Below are 24,263 nucleotides of genomic sequence, written 5' to 3' on the forward strand. Positions count from 1 at the left end.
CTCATGTTTATTGTTGATTTATCTTGCTGGTCATCTCGAAATCTGGTAGAATTTTGTTGCTAATCCAAATGTTGGCCCTTGTGATCTCATTTTTATTCCTTTCTATATAATCCATGACTTGGTTACAGGATCCTTTATCACCTTCTGCTCAGTTTGGGTGTTTCTTTGGGCTCAAGTTCTTTTGGGTTCCAACCCCACTCTCTAGCCTTCATCTTTCTCTTGAACTTTAGTCACACGTCAACTGCTTGCTGGCCTACTCTCCACCCTCTTCCAAACGTTTTCTGCTAAGGGGACCACCTGTCCTTTGTTTTAAGTTCATATTGGTGAATTCTCCTTTGACTCTACCTGCACTTACTTAACATTGACTTTCTGTAATAGGTCCTAAATGCCCCACAAGGAACTGTAGCTGTTATCAAGTTGATGCTGTTTGGGATTTGAACCCAAGCTTTCTGTAGTCTGAAAGATGTCTTGGGTGCCACTGGGATGGCACCTTGTAACCTGTGAAGGTTGCCGTATACCTCTAAAGGCAGGGGGAAAAAGCCACTTTGAAGGAAACAGTTTCTTTATTAACATTGAGTTCTTTACACAGCTTTAAGAAAGTACTTCCAAAAAGTTTCACAAGACATTTCTTCTGTGAGTAGTAATATGGTTAGACTAGTTGAAAAATGTTTCCAGGAAAGCAGATTTGTCTGGAAATTGAGGATATGCCAATTCAGGTAAGTTCTGCTCAGAGTTGAGAGGTTTCATGCAAATAGAATTCTATTTGGCCTATGAAATATTTATCTTCTGAAATAGCTCTGGATGGTTCAATTTTAAGCTATCTGGTTCTTATTCTGAGCAGCACATTTTGAGTGGTAAAGAACCCTTAGTGATTAGGTTCTCTCAGAACCAATGTCCCTTGCCACAAGCCCAGACTAGAATACTGGTCTTTGACCAGTGCTAGCACCAAACTTGACAAACACATAGAAAAGATTTTTGCATCCTGCCCTTTGGACATGCGATTAGGGCCTAGGATTAACTCTAGTATTGCACTAATGCGTTCAGTTTTCTAAGTGATGGCCAAGAAAGCTCTGCTGGTACAGTTTCATAGGACTACAGAAGGAAGATGATCTCCTCTTGCTGTCAAATAAAACAGAGCTGGAGAGGCTCAAACCCTGGTGTTTTCAGTCAAACACACTCCCACACCAGTACAAGTAAATAAATAAAATTACTACATCTATGGGAAATGCAGCAGATTGCACATGCACAGACCACCTTAGAATTGGGGGGGGGGGGGGGGGAGATGCTCAGGTTTGGAAGTTGTCAGATAGAGGAGTACAACATGGATTTTTCTAACTCTACTCAGTAATGCAGTCTATCAACATGCTTAGTTTGTTTTTCCCCTGCTACCCTTATTTCAGTTTTCCAACTACATGAGAGAACCATGGACTTCCTTTAGAAAATTGCTGTCTGAGTACAAGAGAACAGTAGGCCCTAGGAGCTGGAATAAATCTCCTGGGTTTTCATTGCCAAGATAGGCTGGGCCACTTATCTCATAGTAAATTGTAACTCTTCCTCCCCCACCCACAAAACAACTTGGGTTAATAAGAAGCCAGTTGTTCCAAGGAGCTGGAGAACAACTTGCAATCCAAATTAGATAAGCACAAATACAAGCATCTGAAATAGGGACTTATTGCTGTGGACTTAAATCTTTGCAGTCTCTTGGGGAGGTTTCTCTGCAGATTGGGGTTGCAGTGCTGAATATTTAACTAGGAAAAGACCAAAAAAGAGAAGATGTGTCACTTTCATCAAACAAATAGTATCTCTACTTGCTATCTATCCAAATCTTCACTTTTACCTAGAGACCTTAAAGGCTACAAAAGATAAACTAAACTTAGCATTATTCTTACCACACAGTAAGCCAATATATTTTTAAAAAAATTTTTTTCATATTCCTGCATGAGATTTTATTAACACATATACAATTTTAATCCTGATGTATCTGAGCCAGAGAGGTTGATGCATTTTCCCCCCAACTTTTGTAACACTTAGAGCATAAAAATAAGCTCTTACCTTGAGGTTCTTCAGTGCTCACACCTTCCAGACTCTGTCCTTTCACATAATCTGTATTGACACCCTCTAAGTGTAAGAAAGAAGGACAGACCCTTCAGCTCCCTTATTTTCCAATTTAACAATTTTTTTTCTTAAGACTAAACAGAGCCCCCACTTGATGGTTCCGTGAAGTAGGATTCTAAAATATTTCCTATTTTAAAGGAAGGTGTTCCCCTTCCCCATCATTTTAGCCCCCATCATGCTGGGCTAAAAGTAAGGTAAGCTTTAACTGAAGGGAATTCAAGGGGAAGTAGTGTCAAGACATCTAGTGAAGGATTCCCTTCACTTCCAGGGTTGCCCTAAGGGAATGAAACATCTCTGAAGAGAAGAGAGCATCACTCAGGGGAAGAGGAAAGAAGAACCAGTGTGTATGACATTCCTCTAGTCTCCTCTTTAATTAATGTAAAATAATATTATTAATTTATAATATAACTCGTTGGGTTGGGTATTTTTGTAGTCTTAGCTCAAGTCTCCTCCCTTTCTCCATGTAGGTGGTAATTTAAGGTGCTTCATTGAGTAACCTGATACTGCAACGTGGGGCATAATGTAGGCCCACTGGAAGTCCTGGTGCCTTCCTCCACCTGGAAAGATAAGGCAATCTCTTCCCTAGAGTGATATCTCCTTTCTGTAACACTGTTTCAAGGAGATGTTCCTTTCTAATGGACAGTGCAGCAGTGACTAAGCAGGAATCTGAGATAGTGTTTTTTACCTTCACCCTCTGCTGCATCAAGACAAGAATCAGCACAACAGCCCCAATGCCCAAGTAAGTGACTCCCTGCTTGTTTATGTGAAGTGTATTCACTTACCTATTTCTTGGATAACTAGGATTCAAGACACTACTAGAGAAGTCAACCTTCTGCCTGGTTATGTTTACGTTAAACTCCTACTGCATCTCCTTGCCACCACAAACTTTCATTTTGCCTAGTAAATAATATGTAACCTTTATTAAACATTGTTCAGAGGGCTGGTTTTTTGTTTAAAATCCCTCCCTATTCTTAGAAGTTGTTGTTGAACACAGGAGTTAGCCTTAAGTTCAATATGAGAAATTATGATTTGTTCCCCCTTCAAAGTCCAAAGGAGTATACAAAAATTGTCTTACGATAATATCCAACGTTGGCATCCTAACACATTGTGCTGTATGTGACAAAAGGACAAAGCCAACAACATTCACTGGCAATCCAGCCCTTTTTGTAGTGGCTAAAAACTGAATGGTTGAATAAATTGTGGTATATAAATATTATGGAATATTACTGTTCTGTAAGAAATGACCAACAGGATGATTTCAGAAAGGCCTGGAGAGACTTACACGAACTGATGCTGAGTGAAATGAGCAGGACCAGGAGATCATTATATACTTCAACAACAATACTATATGATGACCAGGCCATCCTCAGCAATGAGATCAACCAAATCATTTCCAATGGAGCAGTAATGAACTGAACCAGCTACGCCCAGAAAAAGAACTCTGGGAGATGACTAAAAACCATTACATTGAATTCCCAATCCCTATATTTATGCAAACCTGCATTTTTCATTTCCTTCACAAGCTAATTGTACAATATTTCAGAGTCTGATTCTTTTTATACAGCAAAATAACATTTTGGTCATGTATACTTATTGTACATCTACTGGTTGGGGGGGGGGGGTAAAAAATTGGAACAAGAGGTTTGGCAATTGTTAATGCTGTAAAGTTACCCATGCATATATCCTGTAAATAAAAGACTATTAAAAAGAACAAGGCCAATCATATCAAGTGATGATAAAACCCAATGCCACACATGGCAGCATCTTTTTTTACTTGAAGTGGGTTTATGTCACTTTTGTTTTTCTTTTCCTCCAATGGCAAAGGAGTTCGAGAAAGGTTATGTCACTAAAACAAAGTTTCAATCCAGGTTGCCTGACGTAGGATCTTAGGGGACATAAAGTCAAATATAACATTAGAATATAAAAGAAAGTCCCATCTACAACCAACATATATAGCAGCACTTTTTGTGCTAGCAAAGAACTGGAAACAAAAAGGATGCCTGAGGATTAGGTAAACAGATTGTATGCAGAAGTAATCAGAGTCATGACTCCAACGACCACATAAAGGGAAAAAGAATTTTCTTTTTCAATGTGACAGAATTCAAAAGAACCAAAGGCACAGCTCCAAAGAATCGATATGACAAAACACCTGCCCCACTCCTCTGAGAAAGTGGGAGGCTCCGTGAATGGGGAGCATCCCATACCTTTTCAAGGTTTTGATCAGCTTTGCTGATAAGAGCTCACTGACAGGGTACGAGAAATCAAAAGACCCAGACAAATAGCTAGGAAGACAAAGTCATTCTGTAGACTTTCCAAGCCTTAAGTTCTAGATGTCTACTTTTCAAACTTGATAGACCTCCACACTGATGCAGAGATCTTTAGCTCTCTCTTTCAGGTACAAATAAAGGCTAAATTTCTATTTTTGTGTGAGGACACATACACAGGGGGTCCCAAAAGTACAATCTAAACCTCATTAATTTGCTAAGTTTAAAAGTGCACCGATACTTCATCTCTCCATACGTCTCCCTTCTCATCATGTCCTCATCCATAAAGAAGCAAATGCAGATTATATGGAGAAGTCTTTTCCCAGGGATGGAAAGTAATGTACGTAAGACTAAGGACACTTTCATCTCTGTCTTTATATCTTCCATGTGCCCAGTACAATTCCTGACGAACAATAAGCACTGAACAGATGCCCGGCTATGGACAACGTACACATATGACATCTATTTATTGTACAATGAAACCACAAGATGCAACCCTTCTTTTAGCACATTTCTAAATAGAACATGTGTTTCAAATTTGGCTCCTTGGGGTCTTTGTTGTTGTTGTTTATGCGTGAAATGAATTGTTTTCTTTGAAAGGTAGCTGCCTACACAGCCTTACAGTTTGCATGCTCAAAGTTCAGCCATTTTTGTTTCTTCCTCTGAGTAGATTTTTAAAAAGGCCTGATCTGACTTTCTGGTCCTTTCTACTCTTAGCCCCCCTGCATGCTGCCGAAGAGCACTCTTCTGAGGATTCAGTACGTTTGACCTCCAAATATATAAGGAACTGATGGGACATTCTGATGCCCTTTCCCATAACCTTGACATCTCTGCTCTACCTTTTGACAACTTGTGATTGCACAGGTACCTTATGTGTTTGTTACGCTTCCCTTTCACAAGGTCCAAGAGAGAACAACACATCCTTCTCCAGCCTCAAATATAACCACCTCATGGAAGAGAAAAGTATCAGGCCAGAATGGCTTTCTGGTCTATAGTTCTAAAAGTCTTTCTATTAACTTTCATCATATACATTCCTCTCTAACTGTATGTGTCCATATATCTCTCTCTTACCACATCTACTTAGAACTCTTAGTCACACTCTATAATATGCCTATCTTTCTCTAAGATTCATTTCCACACATAGTTATCACCCAATCTTTCAAAACCAGTTTTTTGAAAATGGAGACATTAAAAAAAATAGAAAAATAGATCAATAAAACTGACTTGACAAGGAAAAATCAGAAATAACAAAATAAAAAACTAACAGTGATCTGGGAAAGAACTTATTTGACAAGAGTAGCTCCCCTAGAGAGTAGTTTGATGGAAATTACGTTTAAAAAAGAACACATATACAATATACCCCAACAAAGGATTATGTCCTGATTATTAAGATTATATCATAAAAAATTGCACAGGTGACAAGATCAGAAAGTTAAGAAAATAAGGGATAGGAGACAATAAAAAATAAATAAAATAGCTCCAATGACACAAAACTGAAAAATGATAAAATCATCATTTAAAAGGAAAGGAAAAATTAAAGATAGGTATATAAAGATCTTGAGCCCGGGGCGAGGTCAGCAACACAGGGATATCCGAGGTGATCTCAGACTCAGCCCCAATATAGTTGCCCAAAGTAGCAGTGTAAAGATCACCAAGAGAAGATTGCAGGCATAATTCTTGCACCCAACATAATAATACAAGGATTTCCCAGAGGATTCGGAATCATAGTTAGCCTGAAGAGCTCACAGCAAGTTGCCCTAAGAAGAAACATCGAAGAGCTTTTACGAAACTAAGAATTCTCAAGCCACAAACCCAGAGAAGGTAAATAAGTCCAAAACACCTATACAAGCAAAATCTCAAAGAAAACCACAGCTTGCCGCAAGATTAACTAGAATGCCTAAAAGAAATGACGAAAGAGTTAAAAATGATGTAAGTGAAATAGGAGAACCAGAGGAAAGGAGCTATGTAGGAGGGGCTTATAAAGAGAATAAAAAAGTTTAGTCCCCAAAGTACAAACTGTTACCACAATAACAGACTCCTTGAAAATTAGAATAGCCCAACAGAAGTTAATGATTCCATGAAACAAAAAGATTTAAACAAAGTCAAAAAAAACATTTTTTTAAATGGGGGAAAGAAAAATTAAGACCTCCAGATCAAGGAGAATTTACAAAACATTGGGCTATTGGGGGGGAAAGAGTGTCCCCACGGTGTGTTTGGGAAATCATGAAAGAAAACTGCCCCAGATCTTAAAATCACCCAGGCAAAGTAAAAACTGAATCTGCTACTTGCATCCTAAAGGAATCCCAAAGGGAAAAGTTCAGGAATATCAATAGGAAATCCAGAGTTTTCAAGGTTAAAGTAAAAAATTACTGCAAGCAGCCAGAAATAAGCAGCTCTAGTATTGATGAAGTATAGGTTCACACAAGACTTGTGTGAAGGAGCAAGAGTAAAGAATATTTCAAAATTCAAAAGCTATGGACTTACAACCATGAATAACTTATTCAGAAAAACTGATAACAGAGGATTTCCCAACATTTTTGGTAAAAAGAAAATCAATCACTAAATATTTAAGCACCTACTATGTGCCAGATACCATACTAAGCACTGGAAACTTTGAAATACAAACATGTAAGTGAAGAGAAACGATAAGAACATAAATACAAATGAGCAGTGGGAGAAAACTTGAATAAGGATGCAATGTTTCCCGTCTCAATGGGGCTCATGAGGGGCGATATAAGCCATAGAGGATGAAGGACCAGAAATAGAATTTTGTTTTGGTGTGAAGGGGGAAAAAGGTTTAGAGGAAAAACAAGAAATGGAGCAAAAGAAATATATCCAGTATATGGAAACAGAGCTAGATTGAGAGCTACAGACACAGATTGCAATACTTAGATTGCTATAATAAAGTGGTAGAAAGAAATAGGGATATAAAGATGAGAGATTGTGATGCTCAGAGGAAGGAACAGAGAGGAAGATATATAACTATCTGGCAGGGACTGATTTTGCTTTTCTTTATACATCTGCCTCTAAGCACATGCTTGTTGACTGAGGCAGTGATAAGAACCAGAGATAGAGAGAAGAGAGAAATTGAGATGTAGAGATCAACACATAAGAATAGACATAGCTAGAGAACTAGATAGCTATTTAAATTGCAAGAAAGAGATTTAAAATGAGAGAGAGAGAGAAAGAAACAGGGATAGTGAGAGAACTAAGCCCCTATCGTCTATGTATGTCTCAGTCTAAATTGAAATATCTTCTAGGTCTGACAGTCTAACATTTAGGGGCTTAGGGGACCCAGGAATTTAGAGATTGAAGAAATTTACAAAATCAAGAAATGAAATTCCTAGCACCTTGTAGTCTTAAAAAGCCCCATATCTCAACTCAGATCTGGATAACTTAAGACCCCCAAAACCAAAGACTAGGTCCAAGTCTATTAAAGTCTACGAACTAGAGAGCTAGAAAACTCAAGGCCTCAGCCTAAGAGATCCAGAAACGAAAGCCCAGAACGAGTTTCAGAGAAGAAGCCACGCCACCATCTCATAAAATTCACCAACCCACTTCTCCGCTTCCTGGGATAGCCACTTGTTGGGTTTCTCTTCAGCACACCCATACCATTACTGCTCATCAAAATCCCAACCATGCCCCTGCTGCACGAGTCTGAATTTGAACTACAAAGGCCAAGACAGGGTCTTCAGAAATCCTGGCTTTCCAGGAGAGTGAGCAGCCCATATAATAAGCGGTCCAATTTCTGACCCTCTCAACACTATAGAGAAGCAAGCTCCTAATATTTTGGCTATAAATGGGGCTTCTCTGATGCTATCTCTGGATTTTCTAGGAATCCTGAGAAGCAGCCCCAGGTGCTGGTATGAAAGGTAATTAAAAAAAAAAAAAAATCAATGTTTTGATTTCTTTTGGTTTGGGCTAAAAGGACAGAAAGATAATGAAACCTTCCAAGAATCACTCCCAACGATGCCTAAAATGAGAGTTTGATCACATGAACATCTAACCCAAATATATAGGTTTTGTCCAAGGTCATAAAAATAGTCTTTGCAAAAGTTTTGCTTTCAAAAATAGTAGTAATAGTAGTAGTAGTTGTGGTAGTCATCACATGTAGCAGCAGCATTTGTACAATGCTTTAAATTTAAGTAACATTTTTAAAAATCCCTTTTTATGCCAAGTGCTTTAAAATATTATCTCAAGTAGATACTTACAAAAGCCCTGGGAGTAGATGCTATTAATTATTCTCTTTTATAAGTGAGGAAACTGAGGCATACCTAGTGGGTATCTAAGGCTGCAAGTCCCAACTTCTATCCAGGGTAGCATCTAGGTGCCCCTAAGCAGAATCTGCACATAAGTTAACAAAAGGAAGTTTCCCTGGTCTCCATTTACTTTATCACCACTGCAAACTATTAGGAAAGGAATAAATAGCTGCAGCTCCAGAAGTCCACACTAAACCAGAAAGCCTGAAGCAATGTCTATACATCAAGGTACTTAGTTCTTTCCTCTCACATTCATACCTAAAGATTCCCCTCGGGTTTATCATTCCTGTCCTGGGCTGCCAAGGGCCTACCATTTTCCAACATGCCTTTCTGATGGTTCAAATTAATGCTCCTTCTACTTCATATTCATGGTTACCTCTTCCCGGTATTCACGTCCTTAATCATTCCTGTTCAGGCTGCACTCTACCCTCTCTCTCCAATGTTCCTACCTTGTTCTCCTCCCTCTTCCCCTCCACTGTTAAGCTTCCTTTTATATGTCGTGTCCCCTCAATATGCCCCTTGAGGATGGGTCAGAGACTGTCGTAATTTCTATTTGTAATTTGTATTCCCGGTATTTAGCATAGTGCCTAGCACATTAAAGAAGCACTTCTTAATAAATGCTTGCTGATTTGGCTTATTATGAGATTTTAGTAAAGCTGCCATCACCTTATTGGTCCACATCCTAATAGTATTTAAAGTGATAAACACATATTACAGCCTTCACAGGAGCAAGTATGACTTAACTCTGCCTATGGAGGCAGTCTTTAAACTTGGCGCCTGACAATTTTAGTAAACAACTGGAAAAAGAATGCAACTTCACTGAAACAGGGTCAAAGGACCAAGAAGCCTTCGATCTGACCTATAGCTGATATCTCCTCCAATTAGTGGGAGCTCATTGAGACTTTCTCTATTAGTGTCTCCTGAAGTCAACACAGGACTGTATACAGTAAGTGCTTAATCAAAGTGTTTTCAAGCTCTCATTTCCTCAAATCATCTTCTCATTAGCTTGTCTGCTTCAAGTTTTTCCCCTTTCAAATTTAATCCTCTACAGCCACCAGGTCTGGTGATGTCACTCTCATACTCAATAACTTCACAGTGGTTCCAATACTTGTAGGATCAAGTACAAACTCCTCTGTTTAGCAATTAAAATCCTTCATATTAGTCACATTGTAAAGGAACAAAAAGACTAAAAAAAGAAAGAAGTCAAGAGAAAGTCTGCCCGGCTCGGCACTCAGACTGCCTCAATTCTCTCTCTGGACGTGCAAAGTACTTTGCTCCCCAAGTTCTTCCAAATTCTCCCGGGTAATATTCCAAGTCCTTCACAGTCTGGCCCCAACAAATCTTTACAGCCCTATTGAACACCTAATCAAACCTTTTCCCCCATTTCCCATCTCAGTATCTTCTGCACCAGCTGTTCCCTATCCAGAGAAAAAACCCTCTCTTGTCTCCTTACCTCTTTCTCTTAGAAAGCAGTTTCTTTGAACGCTTTCTAACATGACACTCTTCTAGTTCTTCCCAGTTGCTTGGGCCTTCCCTTCAAACTTACTTTGTATTGGCTTTGCATATGTGCCTATGAGGATACATACTGACTCCTGCTCAGAGTTCTTTGAGGAAAGAGACTTTCATTTCTGTGTCTGTATACCCAACGCCTGCCATTTGCTTGCCTGGTAACAACTGCACTTGTATGAAATACTGACAAAATTATGAGAGAGGGAAATAAGGGTCTACATCTCTACCCTCTCGGGCCATTTCGACTAAGCTCACGTTTCGGCAGCACAATGCTGTCTATGACCGAACTAACAGATTATTCTGCACAGGGGCCCTATGGAAACAAATCTTCAAGATCTAACACAAATATTTGGAAAGGAAAAACAAACTGCCACTCACACAGTCTCACTGGTGTTTGCCAAAATCAAGCACGCCCACCTGGCACACTTTCATACTCTCGATGACCAGAAGTGTAAGCCCAAGCCCAGAGGGACATGGCTAATTTAGTGTGCTCTTCTAGGGTCCTGGAGATTCACCTAGAAGCTGCAGAAAATCAGCTCCAGGCCAGGATGAAGAGAAGGATTGGGAAGGTGCAGGAAGGCAGGGTAAGACCTGGCAGGAGCTGCCCCGACTTGCACCTCCCTGCAGGGAGTCTGAGGAAGGAGGGGGGAAAGATAGTCCCTCACAGCTGAGGTAGTCATTCATTTAGAAAACAGTGTTCTCAAGTAAAAGCTCTCTTGAAGGTGTATATATACACCATGTATACATCTGAGGTTACCAAATCATTAAATTAGTATGCACTAGCCCCTTGCAAAGACTCCAAAGGCCCCCACTGTCCTACACCCATTGAATATCTAACCCCATCAACAATTATGTCATTTACATGTAACTGCACAAAAGCCTAACAATTACATAAAGCAGGCTGAACCTACATATGTTAAAGTTGCAAACATAGCTTTTTTTGAAGGGAAGCAAAAAAGCACTGCACCACTTAATTCTCCAAACAATACATGATGTTCCCCTTCCTAAGAAGAAACCGCAAATCTTGTATGACAACCTGACTGCAAGAGCTGCTGGGAGAGCTCTCCGTGGATTTCAGAGCAGCAGACTGAGCCCAAATACCAGCACCCTTAAGGTTGTATTCACTGCTTCAGAAGCCCAATAGAGTGGGAGGGGAGGGTTGCGAAAGTTATGTTTCCAGTAGCATCTGTAAAACCAGCTAGTTCCAGGCTTCTTTTTTTATACATAGAATCAGGGACTTTCAGAACTGGAGAGAACCTCCAAAGGTCATCACATCAAGTCCCTTCTCTTTAGGAAGACCTACTCTTAACCCCACCTAAGAAGTCTATCCTATTGTAAATGTCTCTATCTACATCTTTTCCACCAATTATCTTAGCAGATCTTGGGTCTAAACCAGCTTTTAATCTCTTGAGGATTTGGCCCCATTCCAAGAACACAAGCAACTACCATCTTCCCTTTCACAGCATTTCATTGATGTCAAGAAGAGAAGAGCTCTAGTAGAAAAAGACGATCATCTCTAATCACTTACGTTGAATGTTAAAGCAAAATTTCTTTTGTTGATAGGAAATATAACTGGAGACTGCTCCAATGAGTGCCATTGCAAGGGCACTGGCTATGCTGGCAATTGTCCCGGTTTCTGTTAATGTTCCTGGCAAAGAAAAGAAATGGAAAGAGGCACAGATAGGTGAGGAAAGGCATGGAAAAAACACAAAAAGTCACCACACAGAGGTCTGGGGTGTTTTCACTACTGACACCAAATCATCTGAGGACATCGCTCAGTTAAGAACGATGCAGATGGACGTCACATGAACACAGCCTCGGTGAGAAGGGAACTCGGAAGACGTCTAGTCCAATCCACACCTGAAAAAGAATCCCCATTTGTTACACATTGAACTGCTGACCAAAGATCTCCAGGGAAAAGAGCCTTACTACCTTCCACAACCACCTGCCTATTCCAGTCTGGGAAAAGTCAAATGGCTGGGAAGGGTTTTTTTTGTTTTTTTTTTTTTTTTTTGGCCAAAACTCAATCTGACCAAGCAGAGTAAAGTTTGATCCCTCCCCCTAACAACATTCATCCTTCAACGAGGGTTCCACATTTGCGGTTTTGGTTATTCACAGGTTGGCCATCCATAATGAAATGGAAGTTTTTGGAGATTTATGGCACACTGAAAAAAGTCATATATAAAGAAAATGGAAAAAAAAAATTTAATAAGTCAAATGCACTAAAGAGCCACAGGCTACACCTCCTCTTTGTCAGTGATCCAGATTCAGGCACATGATTTTCTCCCACCATGATCTTCGTATCTTGTATCTTTCTAAAAGAAAATGTATTAAGCTGTTGCTACAGTTACATCAGTAGTATTTTGTGCATTAAATAAATATGATCAGTCAGGTCAATTCCAAAAGACTTGTGATGGATGGCTCCATCCACATCCACAGAGAGGATTATGGGCATTGACTGTGGATCGCAACATAGTATTTTCACCTTTTTTGTTGTTGTTGTTGTTTGCTTGCTTGTTTTTTCTTTCTCATTTTTTCCCTTTTTGATCTGAATTTTTTTTTTCAGCATGATAAATGTGGAAATATGTTTAGAAGAATTGCACATATTTGACCTACATTACATTATTTGATGTCTAAGAGAGAAGGGAGGTAAGGAGAAAGGGAGAAAAACTTGGAACACAAGTTTTTGCAAGGGTGGATGTTGAAAACAATTTTTGTGTGTGCTTTGAAAAATAAAAACTATTATAAAAAAATAAAATAAATATGATCAGAATTATTATTTTTTTAAAATTAGGGTCTGGGGTGGGGCCTATAGTCACTTGCGGTTTTTCCACATCTCCTGGGGTCCTCCGTGAATGTCAAAGCATGACTATATACTTGATTCAAATATGAGCTTAACACTAAATTCATCTAAAGTATATATCTACATTTTTTAAATATATCACTTTGTATTTTCCAAGGTTTTTTTGTTGTTGTTTTGTTGTTGTTGTTGTTGTTGTTTTGGTAATGCAACTGGGGTTAAGTGATTTGCCAGGGTCACATACCAGAAAGTATTAAATCAATTTTGAACCAAATTTGAAACCAAATTTAAATTCAGGTCCTCCTGACTCCAGGGCCCATTTTCTATCTACTGCGGCACCACCCGGCTCCTGCCACCCGCCCATCCCCCTTTTCTCCCCTTCCCCCAAGACTTGTTAATTCAAAGTGCCCATTTCAACAAACCCATGAGTAATATTTTCAACTTAAATACTTCATGATTGTGTGACTCTGGGCAAATCACAAGTCCTGTTACCTCTGAAAGTTGTTATGACATTCAAATGACATCACATTTCTGTAAATGGTTTTTCAAACCTCTTGATTATTATCATCAGTACTGCTTTACAAAGAGGATGACAAAGGCACCGAGTTTGAACAGCTTAAGTAAGATCATGTGGCTAGTGGCAAATCCAGGTTTTCTGATTACAGGCCAAGAACCCGTCCTTACCCTGAAGGAGTCATCACTGAATTTTTTAATCCTATTCAGCACATATTTGCCACCACACACACACACAGTTTGGAGGAATGCTTCGGGGCTCAGCTGAGTGACAATTACCCAACACGTACTGTCCAACAGACTAAAACCTATAGCAGTTTCTTCACCTTTTTTGTGTTTCATGGACCCCCTTTTAGAATTTTGTTTTTTAAATGAATAAAACATGTAGGTTTACAAATGAGACCAATTATATTGAAATACAAATCAAATATTTAAAATACCAACACTAATTAATGGACTGCTGCTTAAGAATATGTGATCTCCACAAATAGTAACTTACCAGTTCCAGGGTCATCATTGCTATCATACCTGCCATCACCTAGAAAAGGTATGATAATAATTAGTGTCTGCCCATACTCTCAAAACTCAGCTCCTCCTCCTCCTCCCAAGTCACAACACCCATCACACTCTCTTATCACATGGGTTGCTGGGCAACTGTGTTTCTGATTTGCTCTGATAGAGCCCTTTCCCAAAGTCAGCAGAATCTAATAGATTGTGACCCAATCAAAAACTCACGAAAGCTCATGCAATCCAAGATTTGGAATTGGAAGAGATCTCCAAAGTCATCAAATTAAAGCTGTCGGTTTATTTATAGAGAAGGACAATGATGTGCAGAAAAGTTAAGTGCCTTGCTCAGAATCAAAAAGCTAGTGGGTGGGAATAAATCTTGAACCCTGCACTGTATCAACTATATTCAGGCTACATTCAACCAAAGAATTTTCATTGCCTGGAACACAAAAATCCGGGGGCTGATGACTCTGGGTTCTGACTTCTTGACCAAAAAATGCAGGCAAAGTTTGCATCTACAAAAGGTCACTATGGTGATTAGAAGGCCAATCCCAGGTGTTTCAAAGGAAGAAGACTTAACTGGTTGTAACAGTGGTTTTTGAAGGAAAGAAAACCACTGGACTCAATAGTACTAAAATGACACAATTTATGTCAGTCAACAGACCCTAAGAGTGAAAGTGACTTTCTAGTAATGCAGTCTTCTACACTGAGAAGAGGTATTTATTAGGTGGCCTTGTACAGTGAAACCAAGTGATTACTTAAGAAATAAAACCTTTCCCCAGGAAACACTCTGAACCTAAAAACCAGCCTAGACTGTCCTTGGAAGGGGGACATTCATGAGTTATATGCGAACCGTGGCCTAAAATAAGTCTGGGAATTTTGAGTCAGATTAGAACAGGGAGTAATACCTGCGAAACCTTGACTTTTCTGAAGCCATATCCTCTATAACTGATGTTATCCAATTCTATGTCCCACTGACCAAAAACTCACTATTCACTCCAGCCCCAGAAACAAGTACTAACTATGGGCATCTCTCCTTCCTCCAACAGAACTCAGAACCTTAGGATCCAGAACTTTGAGAGGAGAGCTTTGACCTTATCCTCCCTAGATTCAGGCCACTGGGCAATTTCCTGGTCATTTCAAAACCACCACCCAAACGCTGGCCCTCCATTTCCTCTCACTGAAATTTAGACCGCCATCTCTGGGACCCTTGGGCTCTGTAGCTGGTTTCATCTTATCTTGTCCAGAATCGGGCCATCTGGGCCACTTCTCGGCCATCTCTAAACCATGTGGCCTGCATTTTGGCTTATACCTCCCCAGCTCCTGCTTACCAACTTCAGCTGGTCTATGTGTCTCATCTTTAGCTATTAAGTGCCTCAAGGGTGGGAACTGCCTTGTTTGCTTGTTTTTGTATCCACAGGGTTTGGCATAGTACCTGGAACATAAGTGCTTAATCAATGCCTTTTTCATTAAATCATTCAAATGAGAGGTAAAAATCACTCTTATCCAGGCAAGTTTTTAAACTTGCCACCTCCACTTCCTCAAAGTGAGGAACTGTCCAAACTGCAAAAAAATCTCCAAAGTCCAGAGGCAGGAAGCCATTCCACAACATCCCCAAGTGTCCACACCACATGGTTAGCTCAGCTAACTGCTCAATAGCGTGTTCTAGAGACCACTTCAATATACTCAAAAACTGTTGTTCTGTCCTGGGAGGTCCTAGAAGTCTTCCAGTCATAGAATTTCAGTGCTAAAAGGCACATTAGAGACCAGCTGCTCAAATTCCCTTATTTTACTGAGGGGGACACTGAGGGGAGGTCTTTCACTTAGATTTTCCAAGTATGAGCTTGGGACTAAGTTTCTTTAGACAAAGGATCATCTGTTTTTTTCATTTATCTTTTCCTCTCCTGATCATGGTGAATATGTTTCTGGGGATAGATGACTGAGTAGCTTGGGGATCCATCCCTTTTTCTCAATTCCTCCTGCTAACTACACTAGTTCTGCCCTACTTTAAAAAAATATTCTTTTAACTTTATTTTTTTAAAGCACAAAAACCTCTTATTCTCTCTCTCTTTTTTTTTTCAGTTCCAAATTCTCTCCCACCTTGTGCCCTCTCACCCGCTAAATGAGAAGGCAAGAAAAACAAAAGCCTATTACAAATATGTATAAACATGTAAAACAAATTTCTACATTTGCTATGCTTTCCCTAGTCCACCACCAGCAGACTCCAAAAAAACAAGAAAAGGGGGGGGGGGGGGAATCTATACTTGTGAGTTCATCAGTTCTCTTTTGGAAGTGGATAGCAACAAGTTCTTTGGAATTGTGGTAGGTCTTTGTGTTGACCAGAGTTCCTAATTCTTTCACAGTTGATCATCATTCCTATATTGCTGTTACTATATCAACTGTTCCCTTGGTTCAGCTTATTTCACGTTCTATCAATTCATACAACTTTTCCCACGTTTCTCTGAAACCACCCTCCACCCCCCAGCCATTTCTTATGGCACAATAGTATACCATCACCATCACAGACCAAAACTTGTTTGACCATTTCCAAATTTATGTCCTCCCTACCCCATGTGCCATTTCCAATTTCTGGCCACCACAAAAAGAGCTGCTTATAAATATTTGTGTACATATAGTTCCTTTTTCTTTGATCTCTTTGGGAAACAGACTCAGTAATAGTATCACATGGACAAAGAATACCTACAATTTAACAGCTTTTAGGGTATCATGCCAAATCACAATCCAGAATGGTTGGACTAATTCAAAACTCCATGGTGAAGCAGTGTGCCTGTTTTTCCCCACATCCTCTCCAACATTTGTCATTTTAGGGAATCTTATGGGTGTGACATGGTACCTCAAAGTTGTTTTAATTTGCACTTCTCTAATTAAATTATTACTGCTTTAGAGAACTTTTTCGAGTGGCTAGTTCAGGTCACTCTACCTACCACATGGAGGGAAGGGTCCCTCCATCCAATCCATCCTTTGCATTGCAACTATACTGAAATTCTTTATGGATGGATCTAAATGACATATTTCCTCTGCTGGCTATCTATTGCCATTTCAATCAAATTCAAACTCTTTAGCCCCACAGTCCTAACCCTACAAAATATGGAAACCCCCTACTTCATTCAGTCCTATCTCTCACTACACCTCTCTCCTTACATGGGTTCTACCGTAAATAGACTACATCCCAGAGTGCATTTTGACTTCAACAAACCATCATTAAGTGCTTATGCAGTACAAATTATACAGTCTTGTATTCAATTTCATAGGTCCAAGTATAGTTTGATTTCATTTCTTCTACGTATGCAGATCTCGGAAGAAATGGTGGTGCTGAACCATATCCTGTGCTGTTCAGTCATTTTCGGTTGTCTTACTCTCTGTGCCCCAATTAGGGTTTTCTTGGCAAAGATACTGTAATACTTTGCTATTTCCTTTTCCAGCTCCTTCTACAGATAAGAAAACTGAGGCAAGCACAGTTAAGTGACTCCAGGTCTGGCACTTTATCCACCCACCTCCCCAAGCTTATGCTAGCCTGGAGGTATCATACAAGGAAAAAGCAAGAAATATTTCTTTTTAAGAAAAAAATGTCTACATTAGTCTTAATGGTAGTTGGAAACCCACATCCTAAGCTTTGACCTGCTACCTCACTATCAGTCTGGACCAGTCTGGCCGTTTTAGTTAGGGCTTAGCCCTGCTGATATTCATGTAATCCCACAGCTTCAGCATCCCCAGAAGCAGGGACTACAAGTATTTCTTGCTCAGGACTACAAAGCTTTGGCTGGATTCTATGCAATACATCCCTCTGCTCCTCTAGCAGCAGAAGAGCTCAATAACCCCTATCCGTTAACTCACTGGGTGAACTGCTGTGACCGTGGAGCCTCAACTGAACCAGGCAGCCATAAGCCTGGCTGAAGAACACAAGTCTCATAACTTTAGCACACTCGAAAATGAAACGGGCAGATGCAAATGCTCTCTGTTGACTCCCCAAAGACTTGTTCTGATTCAAATGATTGTGCGTGCCTATACTGGACCCTCAGTGATATGGCCTGCATGCTTTAAGGACCATACCAAAAAGGTCTCAAAATAAACAGATGTGAAACGAAAGGTTTTTTGGTGGGGTGACAGCAAAGGGAAGGAAACAGTTATTAAGTAACTGCAGTGGGCCAGGCACTGCACTAAGCACTTTACAAATATTACCTCAGGTGATCCTCTCAATAACCCTGAAAAGTAGTTGCCATTATCCCCATTTCACAACTGACAATATTGAGGCAGACAAACCGAGGGTCACACAACTAGTAAGGATGAAAGGCTGAATCAAAGTCTTCCGACTCCACACGTAACACTCTAACCACTATACCACTTAGCTGCCTCTACTTGAGGTTATTTAGAGATAAACTACTCCCATCGGGAAACCGAAGTCAAACAAGCTCCCAAAGATTGGGGGTTCCAAATATCCTTCAGGCAGAGCGTGAGCTTAGTTCACTGAAAAGGGAAGTCTTGAATTTTCTCCAATAAGGTGCCACTTGGGTAGTGAGGTGTGTGTGTGTGTGTGTGTGTGTGTGTGTGTGTGTGTGTGTTTGGAGGGGAGAGGGGGGGAGAGAACAAGCAGAATGCCCCACCCTGGAGGAAGCAACAAATTCTCGGTCTACATGGCTGTTCATCTAACAGGAAGAGGGTGGAAGAAACTGATTATGAAAATCTCTATTTGAGGACTGATGATAGAAAGTATTCCTGGTTCTCTCCAGCAAGTCTATATGAGACAAAAATAGTGATATAATATTTCCCATTTGATCTTAGCCATACATGTATGTATATCCTAGTTTAACCCCAAGTATCCAAAATATTGGAAAGATCTTATGCTTCAAACTCTTGGAACACTCTCAGATACAAGGCAATCATACTGTCTGGGTACCATGTTTATGAGAGAATGTCTTCCCCTCTTCAGAAGGAGGACATTTTAGATTTTCACTTAGGTTTTCTACATTCATAATTAAATGTACATACAAGAAACTTCTTTCATCTTTCCATTTAAACAGATTTTTCAGGCACCACCCCCTCAAAAAAAAAAAAAAAAGATAGAAAGAAAGAAAGAAAAAGAAGCAATTTTCTGCCCTGCTTTGTCCAGAGAGGTAGAGAGCAGACTGTAGGACTAGAGCAAGAGTTATAACTCTCAAGACAGCAGGGATGAAATGAAATGGGAATAAGTAAATGGCTGGAGTAAGGAGAAAGGATTTGTTCTTCAGGAGCTAGGGGCTCAGGACCACTGGATAGCAAGAGTAAAAAGGAATACTAAGCATGAAATGAGTCAGATTCAGTATCAGAGGATGGAAAGACACCTAGTAAGAAATGGAGATGATTAGATAGTTCAAGACTATTCTCTGAAGGCCTCAACTCATAGAAGGTGATAGTGGCTGACATGGGAAGTACAGGATAGAACCTCCTTTAACCTACCAGACTGTAAATCTAATGAGTCACTATGTCCTGTTGAGTGTCTCACTAAAATCTCTCATTGATCTCCTTCTTTTCATTAAAATCAAAGCCAGCTAAGTGTGAGCCTGCATAACCTCTCACCTGGACTAACTCAATCACTTCCTAAATAAACTTCAGTGGCTCCTTTCTCCAATCTCTGCTTTACATAAAATACTTCATTTGCTATCGCTCCATGTCCTTTCCCTCAATGCTTATCTCTACAACTCCCCAGTGGACATCGAGATATGGATTTTCTATAGACGCATTCCCCTCAACATCTCTAAAATTGACCTCATTATCTTTCACCCAAATCTTTATTTGTCAAAGATACCACCACCTTCTTAATCATACATGCTCCCACAGTCTAGGTGTCAATGCTCAATTTCACATTGCCCAGACCTGTCCATTCTACCTTCACAATATCTCACCTACATTTCCTTCTCAGTACTACAACATTGGCATCACTCTGATCCAAGCCCCTACTGCTTTGTGTCACTACTACCACAATTACTTCCTGATCAGTCTCCCTGCCTCAGATCTCTCCCCACTACAATCCATCCTCCACTCGGGTGGAAAACTGATTTTCTTTAAGTACAGTTATGACCGTGTCTCCCAGTCCTAATCAATATACTCTAGTGGCTGCCTGTTACTCCTGAGATCAAAAATAGAATCGTTTCTTTGGCTTCTGAAGCCTTTTATAACTTGCAGCCCCTTCCTCTTGAGTCTTTTTCTACTTTACTCTTCAGTCCAATGACATAGACCTTTTAGTTATTACAAACACAAAGTACTCAATCGCCCACTCCAGTCCCCCATCCCTGGAATACTGTCCCTCATCTCCACCTCCTGACTTCTTTCAAGTCTCAATTAAAATCTCACCTTCAAAGCCTTTTCCATTCATCCTTAATTCTAGTACCTTCCCTCTCATAATTATCTCGAATTCTCTCTCTCCCTCCCCCTATATATGTATACACATACACACACACACATGCACCCCAGTCCTCTTATGGTTGCATATAGTTCTCTCTCCATAAAGACAGAGCCTGGATTTTGACTGCCAAAGAACAGAGCTTCCATTTAGAATGTTGTGGTAAACGGACATGATATTTCACCTAACGTCACATTTTCACATAACTAAATAATGACTTTATGTCAAGGGTAAGTCTGTCTAATTTAGTTGGAAGGGTTAAAATTCCTACCTTTGCCCTTATCAGGTTTGTAGCCACCCTCTATAATATCTTCTAGATCCTTATCTGTTAGACCTGGGAAAGAGAAAAAGAACAAAGTGAATACTAAGAGCCAGATTTTCCATATATTGCTGAGAGTTAATGTCAAATTACCAACCATCCAAATATATACACATATATAACACAAACTCGGGAGGAGAGAATAGTTTTAAAAGGTTCTCTTCTCCATCTTTTCAAGAATAGAAGTAAATAAAAAAAACTTTTTAAAGGCATACAATGTTTTAAACCATACAACTGGGCTTCTAGATAAGTTTGTCTGAAAATGATCTGAAGGCATTAAAGGACTGCCCCTGATATGGTAGGCAAAAAGCAACCCGAATTTTAAGCATTAAGAGAGGCACAGCATCCAGGATTACCAGGTAGGCGACAGCCCTGCTGAACTATATATACGGAGTTAGAATACAACTGGAATATTATGTTTAATTCTAGGTACCACAGTTCAAAAAGTATACTGATATGGTGAAGATCATCCCAAAGAGGGCCAACAGGATGATGGTAAAAGGCTTTAAGTTCCCATTTGATGGAAGACTGAATGAGGGAAACAACTATGCTTAGCCAGGAAAAAAGGAGACTGAGGGTAGGGGATCAGGGTTATCTTTAAGTGTTGGAAAGATTAGTATGAACAAGGGAAAATAAACTTGTTCTATTTGGGCACAGTGGACAAAATGAGGACCGAGTGGAAGATGTAAAAAGGGAAGTTTTAGGCTTAATGTCGAGAAAGATTTCCTGACAATTAGAGTTCTTCAAAAGTAGAACGAGTGACCTTGAAAGATAGAGTGTTCCTTTCTTACTCAAAGTCTACAAATGGTGGTAGGGTAACCGTCTGTAGGGTCCTTTTATCATAGGGATCCCTCTAAAGTATGCATTAGACAAGAGAGCCACTGAAGTACCTTGCCACAATGAAATTTAGTAATTCTGAGTATTCATAGAATGTAATACCACTTAATAGTTAATATCACTTAGTAATCTAAGAACCGGTAGAAAACCAACATTTTGGTGAAAAATATCCCAACATCCATTACAATCTGTAATGTTTAGCATAAATCGGGGGCATTAAAGGAACATGAAGATCAGTGGGAACAGGGCAACAGAACTGCCAAAGTGACTTCAGATCCAGGTAGAGCCCAGGGAAACAAATGAAACTAAAGAAAACCATGAGAGAAGGTCAAAGAAAGGGCTTGGGTGGCCTTCCTCATTTCAGTCATCTACCCCAATCATATTCTCACAAAATGAAATAAGAAGTCATCATGAGTCCTAAGAGAATCGTAGGCTCCTAAACCAAACATCTATCACCAATAATGCCTTTTGTATGCAAGCACTTAATAAGAACTGGTTAAATGGAACTTTTATTCAACTCTCAAATCTGAACTCAAGATGATTTAAAACTGTCTAGACAACAGTTGTTTAATTTTCTCAAAGGCTGACGATGACGGAAATTAGAAGTTTTCCATTTGGATTCTTCCTTTGAGGCTAATAGTGGTGACATTAAGCCATTTCTCACAGACTTCATAGTATGATTTGGTATTTACTTCTATTCATAAGTTTATTTTCTCATTAAAAAGGTAATTATAAAAATATGTTTCTCTCCCCCCTCCCCCCCTTCTCCCCAGAAGCTTCTGAGTCCCTAAAGAGGACACTAGTAGCTCTTCCATTAAATCCCACTATTCTGCCTTTGGAGGATATTGTATTGCCCTTTCCCTTCCACTAGATGGTGACCAAGTGCAGAAGCAGACATACCCTTCCCCTACAGCATGCTTCTGTCTATCTTTAAGAGCCCACTCATTGGGAACCATAGTTTCCACATACTTCACAGGCTATTCTGGGTGAAAGCTGGACCCTAAAACCTACTCAAAGACTTGAGAGATTTAAAAATGCAAAGTAAATTCATTTGACATCTGGTTGACCATCTATTAAAGAAAAAAAACGACTTCAGAAGATGACTTGTAAGCCTTTCTGAGTGAGCTAATGCATACAACACATGACAAGTGAATATCACTTCATTCAAGATATTTTGGTAACAGAAGTGTTGAAAAATTTTCTGTCAACCGTATTTAAGAAACAAAAACCAAGAATTCTCCCGATTTCTTCTTAAGCTATAAAACAAGCTGCTGGTGAAAATCTGCTCATCCCTAACTCGTCAGTTCAAAACAATCATTCCTGAATGAAATTTTTGCCATTTCTACTTTTATAACACCTCCCGTATTAGACATCTTCTTACAGATCTACAATCCCAATACCCAATACATATCACCTCTTGCCTACATTACTGCTACAGGCCAAGTCTCTTTTCCTTCGCTCTCTCCCAACTCTAGTCCTTCCTATATACTGCTGGCAAAGTAATTTCGCTGAGGTATAGATGATTTCCTTTAAGTAAAGTTCCTGACCACAAGATTACCCTGACTTAACCACCTCCAATGCTCCCATTAAGCTCTTGGAAACAATATAAATTCTTCATTAACATTTTAAATCCCAAAATAACCTGGCTCAAACCTCGCTTGTGGGACTTATGGTCTATACACAGAGAAAGAACTGATTGTATCTGAATACAGATTGAAACATACCTTTTTTTTTTTTTAAACTTTATTTTTCCAGAAGTTTTTTTTTTTTGAGAGGGTAAGGAATCTATGTTTTCTTTCACAACATGACTTTTATGGAAATGTTTTGTATAACTTCACATGTACCTTCTTAATTGGGGGTGGGACTGGGAAGGAAAGGAGAGAATCTGGAATTCAAAGTTTTAAAAATAAATGTAAATAAAAATTATTTTACTTGTAACTGAGGAAAAGTAAAAATGTTAATTTTTTCCTAAAAAGGACAAATCTCTCATTTTTCTGTTTCCAACACTGAACACGTTGGAAATTGCCAAGATGAAATACAGACACAGAAATTAACTGAAAACTATGATTAAAAAAAAAAAAAAAGTTGTGAAATTTGTGAAAAAATTTGTGAAAAAGGAATAATCAAATTTTCTTCATTTCTAAATTTTAATTTAGCTGTCTAATTTATAAAGCATTTTGACAAGGTTATAGAGTACCAGCAAATTTTGTAAAATTTAATGAAAACAAAATTCACAGATCAATAATTCTTTAAAAGGGAGCTTTTAAATGAATGGGGACTGATTTAAAGTTGAAGTTTGGATTTTTAAGGATTGCCTTATTAGTCATTATTATGTTCAGGAGAAATTCTGAGAAGTAGGAATTCAGGGAAGAGTTAAAATGAGAAAAATGTAGTAAATAGCATAAGAGAAATTAGATTTAAAACCTTGCAAATTTAATTTCACAACTCATAATTTAAAAAGTAAACACATTTGCTAAGTGTAAAGAAGTTTAGCCAGTCTCTAAGCCTGAAGTTTTGGGATATTAATCTGTAAAAATGATTTTAATTTAAGTATAAAATAAAATACTTAAAGATAAGTTTATCATAAGAAGGAATTTTCATTAGAAGACAGAAAATGAAATTTTAGACCGTGTTCAGAAAAGGATAAAAGTGGGCAGAATTGAAATTTATTTATCCTTCTGTTGTTTACTGCTTTTAAACAACCAACCCGAGGGCATCAATCAAGTCCTGATTAGGGGATCCC

General features: G+C 39.2%; 1 protein-coding gene across 1 annotated transcript in view; it reads right to left on the bottom strand.

Moving 5' to 3' along the window:
- Positions 1 to 544: 544 nt before the first annotated feature.
- CD99L2 (CD99 molecule like 2) overlaps positions 545 to 24,263 on the bottom strand; it is a 143,659-nt gene continuing 119,940 nt past the window's right edge. The window contains exons 11-15 of the mRNA XM_031945067.1: positions 20,636 to 20,698; positions 13,960 to 13,998; positions 11,676 to 11,795; positions 2,053 to 2,118; positions 545 to 1,748 (exon numbers count right to left, since the gene is read on the bottom strand). Of these exons, the coding sequence (XP_031800927.1) occupies positions 1,684 to 1,748; positions 2,053 to 2,118; positions 11,676 to 11,795; positions 13,960 to 13,998; positions 20,636 to 20,698 (353 nt within the window). The 3' untranslated portion in view covers positions 545 to 1,683. The remainder of the gene's footprint in view (positions 1,749 to 2,052; positions 2,119 to 11,675; positions 11,796 to 13,959; positions 13,999 to 20,635; positions 20,699 to 24,263) is intronic.

This window comes from Sarcophilus harrisii, chromosome X (assembly GCF_902635505.1).
Source record: "Sarcophilus harrisii chromosome X, mSarHar1.11, whole genome shotgun sequence".
NCBI classification, from domain to species: domain Eukaryota; kingdom Metazoa; phylum Chordata; class Mammalia; order Dasyuromorphia; family Dasyuridae; genus Sarcophilus; species Sarcophilus harrisii.